Raw genomic sequence first — 10539 nt, 5'->3', positions numbered from 1 at the left:
ACATTGAGACATGTTATCAGTTATGATCCACCACTTGTTACTTTAATTTACACTAAATTACATCAAACGTCCCTACATTTGAAAAATTACATCAATCGTTAATGATAAAGAAGAACTTTAGGAGTTTACTTCCCTCCAAATAATATATAAAATATATTCTTTAAAATAATTAGTCCGTGACACAAAATCAAAAAAATCATCATAAAATCAATGTTTTACTATTTAATTAGTTCATTGACCCGTGAATTCACGGGTTTGACAAATAAAATCTACATTACGATATTAGTGTTATTGACCCGTTAATTAATATTTATTACCTCTGTATTTAGGTAAACGAATTGAATATATATATATATATATATATATATATATATATATATATATATATATATATATATATATATATATATATATATATATATATGGGCAGGATCAATGGGGAAGTAACCAATCGGGGGAAGCAAAAAAAAAATTTTTTTTTGGAATTTTTTTCCCGGCATCAAGATCACACGAAAATATGAACATTTAGAAGAGACACTTCGTGATGAATGTTATTATTTAGGCGGGAAAACGATCGACAAAAATAACATTCAAGATAATATTGTTCGTGAAAAATATGAACGTTTTTTTCTTCTTCATGTTTTGTGAAGTAAAATTTAGCCCGATTTAGAGTTTAGGGTTTAGGGTTTATGGTTTGGTGTTTTAGGTTTATTCCATAAACCCAAAACACCAAACCCTAAACCCTAAACTCTAAACCGTTCGTGTTAAAAACTCAATCTAAATCCTAAATCTAAACCCTAAACCCTAAATTTCTAAACCCTAATATCTAAACCCTAATATCTAAACCCCAATAGCTAAAACCTCAGTATACGCTCGAAAAACACGATAATTGTTATATATTACTTCTTCGAGCGTTTTTCCGCCAAAATAAAAACATTTATCACAAAGTGTCTCTACTAAATGTTCATATTTTCATCTCATCTATAATGTTCGTGAACAAAGTTTTTTCAAAAAACGATAAAAAAAAGTTTTTGCTTCCCCCCGCTTCCCCCCGATTGGTTACTTCCCTCTTGATCCTACCACTATATATATATATATATATATATATATATATATATATATATATATATATATATATATATATATATTGTTATTATAAAAGGTTTATAAATCGAAAAATAAACCATCACCTCCTATCTTGATCCATCTGTAATAACTTCAACATCAACCATCGCTAAAAAGCATGTATAAGGTAATTCCTAATAAAAATCACTCAAAACACAAATAGATTAAGAACAGTTATCAAAGACGAACCTAACATGTAGAAGTGCTTTTAGAAAAAAACAAATATAACGCGAACCTGTTTGGAATTAGTATATAGATTATTTTGAAATTTAAATATTTTTAAATACTACATCATCAAGTGACATGTAACAATTCTTAGAAGCACATATTACAACTCTTTAAAGCACATCAAGATATCACTTCAAAGTCCCTTTTATAAGATAGAATATAATATATTTTTAAATTTAAATACTTTTAAATATTACACCATCAAATGACATATTACAAATTTATAATTCTTAGAAACATATATTACAACCCTTTAAAGTATATCATGACATCACTCTAAAGTCCTTTTATAAGATATAATAGATAATAGATACTCCACCGTCCCATCTTAAGTATTCATTGTTGACTTTTCAAAGTCTTTCTTTATCACCTTTGACCGTAAATATTTTTATTTTTGCTATAAAATATTTGATAGAATTTATATGAATAAATTGTGTTTTAACTGTGTTTTCATTATATATAACTTTCATTAAATATTACATAACACAAATAAAAAAAAATTACGGTTAAAATTGAAGAAGAAAGATTTTGAAAAGTCAACAGTCGACCTTATGGAACGGATGGGGTAATAAATAATAGATTACACTTGCTCCCATAGTCCATAACATACACGCACCACCATCAATTTTTTCTTTACTTTGTATTTTTATTTTCGTACCATAAATGTGAATATAGTTATTTATTGAAAAACGAGATGCAAATTGTCATGTAACTTAGCTAAAATTAATTTGTTGAGAATTTCAACGACTTATTTAATTAAATAAACAATACATTCGCTGAAATTCACTAACTAATACGGAGTATTTAATTAACCTTATCCACCACATCATCACGATTGGGTAGATTTAGATATTCATGATAAAGCTTCTCCAACATCAAACTTTCATCATCTTTTGACATGATTAAATCATCACAACCGTCCATTATTAAAACATCATCATGCGGACAGTCGATCATGCTACTAGTACCATCCACCTCCAAGAATGGCGATAAGTTTGACCACGAAAAGTCAAAGTCATCATCTCCAAGCTCAGTCGTAATGCTTGAATTCGAAGATGACATTGAAATGGAATTAGATGATGAAGGAGTAGCAGAAAAAGAGTCAAGAACTTTGACTTTATTTGACTTTTGTTGAACTTTTGTTTCTGTTTCCTTATCATCTAATATTCTTTTCTTTTTCCTTTTCTTGTTTTTTGATGTTTTCCGGAGATGGTTGCCGGAGTTTTCCACCACTTTCCGTAGATGAGCGTTCCAGTGGTTCTTGATCTCATTGTCGGTTCGACCCGGTAGCTCAGTGGCAATTAAAGACCACCGGTTGCCATGCAAAGTATTCAGCCGGATAATGACGTCATTCTCGTCCGAAGTGAAGTTTCCTCGTTTAATACCTGGCCGGAGATAATTCATCCATCTCAACCGGCAACTTTTCCCACATCTAAGCAACCCTACATCCATCCATCCATACAAATATGAAAATGTTACATTATTTAAGCATACAACCTTTATATTTTTATCTTAAATTCATATTCATAGTACGTATAACTTTTACCGAAGCATTATAAAATGTCACATTTTATAATGCTTCGGTAAAAGTTATACGTACTATATATGTGCACTGATAAAGTGAATTAAATAAATTTATGTTAAGTTCGTATAGCTTCCCTTATAACTAATTGATTTTAAATTTTTCGGAAAATAATTAAAAAAATATTCAAGTATATATCCTCAAAAGATGATATAAGTTGATATTGAAAAAATTAAATTATTTAATTAACGTACCGGCTTTAGAGGGTAATGAACGCCATTGACCTTCACCATGAGTTTGAATGTAATTAGTAAGGAGTTTATCTTCATCGGAGGACCATGCACCACGGTGCAAACCGACTTTTGAACAACATGGTGCTCTGCCCATTTTGAGTGGCGGAGGGTGGTGGTTTGTGGTGGCAGACGGTGTAGATGATTGTATGAGAGATATTAACTTAAGTGTTGTATGTTTCTGATGTTATATGAAGAAACCGTGACCATATTATGGCCTTTTAAATGCCTTTAACAATTTGCACGTTTTTCATTTCTTCGTGTTGATAATTGGATCTATATGTAAAATTCTAAAGTCACATACAAAATAGTGATGAGAATGACTTTTCAATGTTTATTTTATTTTTATTTTTTATAACAAAACTCACGCACGACACATAATTTAAACGAATAATTTTCTTAAGTCTCGCTCGATAATTCAACATCATTTCATATTCGTCGGGAGGCAAGTCACGTGACACCGGTTCGAAAAGAAGTTTCAAACTTTTCAACATTGTTCTCGTATCGCTTTCTTCATAAAACTTTTTCATGGTTTTAGTCGCCGCTAGTTGAGAAGCTTCGGCGGTTTGTGCTATCTTTATCCGAACTTCGTCGGATGACATACGACTCGCGGCATTCGGATGAGTACGATTCCCTTTGACTTTTAGGTCGACTTGGAGGACGTCAGATTGGGTCGTGATCTTTATCTAAAATTTCAAAGTGGGTTGGGTCGGGTTTCGTGCTTGTGTTCGGGGGTTCGAACTAGCCTCGGTTGGAATTGGTATTTCATCGGCTTGTTTTCTTTTGTTGGTAGCCGATATACCTTCACTTTCCATAAACTTCGGGCAATCCCTTAAAACTCGCCACGCATCCTCAAAAGCGAATTGTCGCTTGGTTTGGTTGGTTTGGTGTTTGAATTGTTTTCGGGCCGCTCCCTCGAACAACCACTTTGCCACATTTTCTCAAGTTTCGAATAAATAGCAATAAAATTCTTAACATCTCTTTGAATTTTAGCCCATTTACCACTTATTTGGTCGTTTCCCGCATCCAGATGTTTGGAAACATACACATAATGCTCGACTAAAATTTTTGTTTCCAAGTCGGTCCAAGGAATTTTCGGACACCTCACTTTTTTTCCTCGAAAATCGGCCACGGGAGGTTCGAAATCGGCTTCGACATGGCATGGAGTTTCGGTAACTTCTTCACCATCCGATTCGTCACGAAGTGTTGGATAATATGGTGTTTGTTGAGATTGTTGGTTCATATTGTAGGGATATTGTTGTTGATATCGTTGGTTAGTGTAGTATTGTTGTTATTGACTTTGTTGTGTATGAATGTTTGGAAATATACCCGCAAATAGATTAGATGGATTAGCATTTGCAAAGCGAGAAAAACCGGTATTTTGTTGCGATTGTTCAAGTAACTTTTGGATCATGTCGCGACCGACTGCATTCGGATCTTGAACTTGAGGGCGTTGTTTCGATTTGCCTTTGATTGGGGTTTTTTTCGAACTCATTGTTTGGTAAAAAAAAAAAAAAAAAGATTGTATAAAATGTAGAAATGAAAGAGATTGATTTAAATGAGAGAAACATAGCGTAGTTTGTAGTTGTGTAAAATGTAGAAATGAAGAGTACTTTATATAGTGTTTAAAAAAGAAAAGAAAAAAAGAGACGTTGCAAGCTAGCCGTTATATTTCTTTTTTTATTTCAAGCGGTCATTTTTGCCAAAACACCTGTCCACGAAAATGACTATAAAGCACGAAATGGAACACGATCAGGAGGGCGGACTCCTGGGCGGCTCGCTGCCACCGACGCCCAGGAGGGCGGTTGGCTGAGCGGCCCTCAGGGCGGTACCGTTGGGACCTCTCTAATAATACTTCGTATTTTTAACTTTCGTATTCTTTATTTGTGGACAATTAAATAGGACATAAGCAGTATATTGTTATTTAAATGTGAGATGAAGGAAATCTCATGAAAAGTGCAAGAACTTTGAAATTTTTGATAATTATAGAGATGGTTCATTCAGTTCGTATTAGATTCCTATTATAGACCTGAAATATTAGACAACTTTTAAATACTCGTATCAATTTTGAAGATTTCTAGTAAGAGACTCAATTTAAATTCGATTTCGATCAATTGAGTGTTAACTGAAAGCATCGATTTCATAGTAATTGGACTCATCCTTTTCTCATAAAACCATTTTAGGTTTAAAACTTTTAAATATTATGATGTGCATGATTAATAATGTAAAGAGGTTAGTTAAAGACTAAAAATACTAACCTCCGACTCACATTACCATAAGCATTTCATTCCCCACACACAGTAAACCCCTTGTGAAATTCTCTCTAGATTCACTAAAGAGACTATTCACAAACATGTTCAATAATCAGGGCGTCTCGGCCACATATGCAAAGTGTGCAGTCGAACAAGGTCTCAATTAGAGGTGTGCACCATTTAGTTTCAAACCGAATATTGAATCGAATCCAAACTAAAAATAACCAAACCGAATTTTTTAAACGGTTTTTGGATCGATCGAAACCGAAACCGAATTCGTAATTCGGTTTTTGGTTTGGTTTTTGGTTTTGAAATTTTAAATTTGATTAACCGAAACCAAATTAAAAACCGAATTCAAATTAATAACATATTAAAACATATTTATAATTATAATATTTATATATTTATATTATATTTGATGTATTATTACATTTTTATTAAATAATAAACATGTTATATACTTTGTATACTTAAATTTTATCCACAACCGTTATTCCTAATTTATATGTAAGTTTATGTTTGTTAGAATTTTTATTTTTAGTGATTTTCGGTTTTAACCGAAACTAAACCGAAATTAAATTCGGTTTTCGGTTCGGTTTTGGTTATGGTTTTGATAAATAAATTTAGTTTCGGTTTGGTTTTTGGTTTTGATTTTATAAGTTTAAAAACCGAAAAAACCGAACCGAATAAACCGAAAAACCGAACCGATGAACACCCCTAGTACTCTCAATGTTTGTAGGGACTCAAAATTTTAAAAGTCACATATAATAATACCTTCATTTATATTATTTTTTCTCATAAATTAAGGAATGAAAATTACTTTATCATACAATTTAATCGCATATTAACTTATTTTCTATTAATAAATTTTTAGCACTATATATCTTTCTATATAATATTTAAATTTAGGGTTTATAAGGGTCCATTTTTTATGTCTCGAACATCGCCCATTAAAATAGGGAGACGATGTCAATAATGGATGTGAAAATGTAATTAGTGAGATTATCAATACACTTCGTTTATTACATTTTCTGTTATTGTACGTTTCATACATTTCATTCATCTAGATTCATCATCTCAACATCAACATCATCACCATAAAACTACATACATATCATGTACATGAACACCTATATCGAATTCACAAATTAAGCTAAGTTTGGGTACTACAAACCACAATATCATATAAGACAGGGGACCTAGCCAACCGATTCATTCAATACGATGTTTGTAATAGGGAAAGGAAAATAGTAAGTGAAAGGGAAATAGTAAGAAGAAACAACAACTGTTGATTTTTGAAATTTATTTTGATAAGATGTACGACTCTGTAAGTTGGAATTTCTTGGATTTTAAGCTCTCAAAGTTGGGTTTGGTTTAGTGTGACGGTCGTAGATTAAGATGTTCCCCATCCGCACGAACATCAATTCTAAGTATCGGAAGCCCAACTAATGAGTTTGAGATTCAAAGAGGTTTAAGACATGGTGACCCGTTGAGCCCCTTTTTTGTTTGTAATTGTGATGAAAGGCTTACATCTATTGGTTTAGGAAAGTGTTTTGGATGGAAGAATTTGTGGGGCTGGTATAGGTCATCCTTCGATCAATATTTCACATTCGTACTATGCAGATGATGCTATATTCATGGCAAAATGGAGCATTGCGAATATGGATTACCTGCTGCAATGTTTAAATGAATTTTATGGTTTATCAGGCTTGCGTATTAATATGTTGAAGTCACATATTTTTGGTGTAGGAGTAACAGAAGATGAATTATATCATATGGTTCGGCAGTCGGGATGTAGTAAAGGCTCGCTGCCTTTTGTGTATCTTGGGTTGATGGTCAGCGGTTTAATGAATCGGGAGTCAAACTGGGACAATTTGGTTAACCGATACACAAAAAAACTTTCAACTTGGAAGGCGAATTTACTTTCCATCGGAGGTTGGTTAACACTCAAAAAGGCGGTTCTTGGAAGTCTAGGCATTTATCAATTTTCGTTATACAAATATTCATAAACGATCATCGATAAACTTGAAAGTTTACGTGCTCGAATTTTTTGGGGGAGTTCCGGTAATGTAACAAAGATTCATTGGATCCGATGGGAACAGGTGATGGCATTTCGTGAATGCGGTGGGTTGGATATTGGTAGTCTTCGAGCTTTTAAAAATGCAGTGTTACTAAAGTGGATATGGAGATTCTTTACATGTCCGGACGCAATGTGGGTCAATGTCATTCGGGCGATATCCGTTGAGAATAGATGTCTATATTATGGTCATAATAACCTTGGTAATAGTACATGGTCGTGTATTGTTCATTGTTTTTTAATAGCGCAAAACCGTAATCTACTTCCCAATAACAACTTACGAGTGAAGATTGGAAATGGACAATCGGTAAAATTTTGGACAAACAATTGAAAAGGAAAAGGTTCGTTAAGGTTAAAATTTGGTAGATGTTGGTACTATTTTTCGGCTAGCGGCTAATATATATACCAGTACAACACTAGAACTGCTCAGCGTGGTGGGATATGTTGTCGATTGATGTTTGCCCTCGGGATAATCCCTGCACACCCGGATCACGGACGAATTCTCCGTGTGGTGGCCTTATCAATCTTCCGGGACCAAACTGTGAATTGGTCCGTCTACTTAGTGTTGCTATGCGGTGAAGTTCTAGAGTGAGAAAGTATCGCGTTAGAGAGAAAGTGTGTTCTCTGCCACAAGTTACTGAATGATGTAATGTAGTGACCCAGGGTCCTATTTATAGGCACAGATCCTCCTTGATTTTCGGATACACGTGTCAGATATGGATTAATTGATTCATACGAAGTTTGCTTTTCAAATTTGTGCTTGACGCTGACGTGGCATGTGTGCTGCTCGCGCGTTTATTTAAGGGCTTAAGCATAGAAGCTGCCTTCAAGGTTTACGCATGATGCTGGACTGTCTTAATCGATCGGAGAACGCTGAACGAATGTACAATAAAAAAAAAAATACTATATGTTGATATTTTTGTGCGTTTCAAGTGCTTCTTTTAAGTAATAATGATGTTTTTGTGCGTGTAGCCCATATGATACACCATTAGTAGACTATATCATCTTTCTAGTGATAAAGAATGTACGGTGGCAGATATGATACAAGAAGGCTCCGGGACTTGGAATTGGGCCCGTGATATTGGGCTTATAAATCGCGAGATGTTGGACTGGTTACAAGCCCATATTGACGAGGTTGTTATATCAGATGTTCGTAACTCGTGGGAATGAATGATTGGTGTTGATAACTCGTTCTAGGTTAACGCAACTCGTGCACATATGGACGAAGTCAGTTTTCTGAGTTCGAACAATGTTACAAGGTGGGCTAAGTTGGTTCCTAGAAACGTAAACATTTTAATTTGGGAAATAGCTTAGGATCGTCTTCCTTCTAGGCTAAACTTATCGAGAAGGGGATTAGAAATTCAAAGGATAGATTGTGTGTTATGTGACAATCGAGTGGAAAGTATCGATCATGTTCTATTTTCATGCCCCTTGATGGTGTCTCTTTGGCTCAAGATCAAGATTTGGTTACAATTGCAAGTTGCCTCTTTCGAACCTTCGTCAGATTGCATGTTGTGGTTGGATGCATTACAGTTGAATTCGAGGTTGAAGGATGTCATATACGTTGGCTTCTTGTCGCTTCTAAGGCATATTTGGAGATATCGGAATGAGGTGTTGTTTGCTAACAACACATTGAAGAAAGAACTTTTGTTTGATTCTATAAGCTGGGTAGCTTTTAATTGGATTCGTAGTAGATCCGTATGTAACATTCGTTGGGATATTTGGCAAATGAAGCCATTGTAAATTGTTGGTTGTTTGGTGTTTATTAGATTTCAAATTGGTACATTCAAGTACTTTTCAATGTTCTTTGACTAATTGTATATAGGGTCACGAAATACAGAACATCAGATCTGCTCAAGTATATACTCTACCTGATCTTTAGGATTTTTTTTTTCTTTCTCCACTTCTACCCATTTTGTAATTCTCTCTTGATAAAAATATCAATTGATCCAAATATTATATTATCAGATAATTTATATATTTATTGAGTGAATGATATTTATAAAATTAATAATATTTATAAATTAGTATTATAATTTAATATTCATGTTAATACTAATATTACATTCATGTTAATGTTAATTAGTGTTATAATTTAACATTCTTCATCATTAATGTTAATGTTAGTCAATATTCTAGATAATTAATGTTAACGATTTTTTAAATTACCCAATATTTATCAAATATAAGATTGTGGGTTCAAATGTAGGGGTTGGGATATATATTTTGTGAGATAATGTTTCAATTCCTAACGACTTATATTATAAATGGTCATCTGATACAGTGAATTTACCCGATTCAACTAATTCATGATGGATATAGATGAATTTAAATGGATATAAATTTGAATATGGATGAATCTAAATGGATATTGATATAGATGGAATGTTTCATTTATGGATATATCTATTAGCACCCAAAATACATACTCCGTATAAAAATACATAAATATAGATATATATGCATACAAAAGTACTATAATAAATGCATTTACTATCACACATACATTTTGTTTACAACCATAATGAATTAACTATAATATATTACAATAAAACACGTATATCTAACAAAATGAACATACAAATTACACATTTAATTTGTCATAATCTGAGTTTGATTCGGCAAATTTTGTATTCTATATTAGATAAAAATTACATGTGTGCGGGATAGATTTCAATTATGTTATGTTATATTTAATTTTGTTTTTTGAAAAGCAAAACCAATCCATTAATCAAAGAAATATTACAGGGATCAACCTTTAAGAAAAAGGAGATATGGAGCTACATGAGATATACATTCAAAAGCTACACGAGAAGCTATACATTCTAAAACTATGTAATCGAAAACTTGTCAAAGACATCACGAAACAAAATGATGCCACTAACTATCCATGATCGTCGATTGTGTGTGGATTCGCCATCCATTGTAGCCGGTCCATATCTTTTCGCCTCGAACGATTCACGATCCAATCAAAACTTCGAACTTGTAATATTTGAAAGGCTACGGGACCCATCCATTTTTTGTTACGAAATAGAGTATTGTTCC

The 10539-nt window shown here is 33.1% G+C and overlaps 1 protein-coding gene across 1 annotated transcript; it reads right to left on the bottom strand.

Annotated features, from left to right (window-relative positions):
- Nucleotides 1–1193: 1193 nt before the first annotated feature.
- LOC139902067 (uncharacterized) lies at nucleotides 1194–3262 on the bottom strand. The gene is made up of 3 exons (XM_071884724.1): nucleotides 3130–3262; nucleotides 2167–2795; nucleotides 1194–1259 (listed from the first exon to the last, which is right to left on the bottom strand). The coding sequence occupies exons 1-3, from the start codon at nucleotides 3260–3262 to the stop codon at nucleotides 1194–1196; spliced, it is 828 nt and encodes a 275-aa protein (XP_071740825.1).
- Between the last annotated feature and the right edge of the window lie 7277 nt (nucleotides 3263–10539).

Source organism: Rutidosis leptorrhynchoides, chromosome 3 (genome assembly GCF_046630445.1).
Source record: "Rutidosis leptorrhynchoides isolate AG116_Rl617_1_P2 chromosome 3, CSIRO_AGI_Rlap_v1, whole genome shotgun sequence".
Classification (NCBI taxonomy): domain Eukaryota; kingdom Viridiplantae; phylum Streptophyta; class Magnoliopsida; order Asterales; family Asteraceae; genus Rutidosis; species Rutidosis leptorrhynchoides.
Note: the sequence above shows the minus strand (reverse complement) of the source record. Positions and strands in the feature narration are given on the sequence as shown.

Coding starts and splice junctions, on each gene's coding strand:
- LOC139902067 (XM_071884724.1), bottom strand. CDS start 3,262: ATGGGCAGAGCACCATGTTGTTCAAAAGTCGGTTTGCACCGTGGTGCA. Junction 2,796..3,129: donor TTCATTACCCTCTAAAGCCG/GTACGTTAATTA, acceptor GGATGGATGTAG/GGTTGCTTAGATGTGGGAAA. Junction 1,260..2,166: donor GTGATGATGTGGTGGATAAG/GTTAATTAAATA, acceptor GATTTTTATTAG/GAATTACCTTATACATGCTT.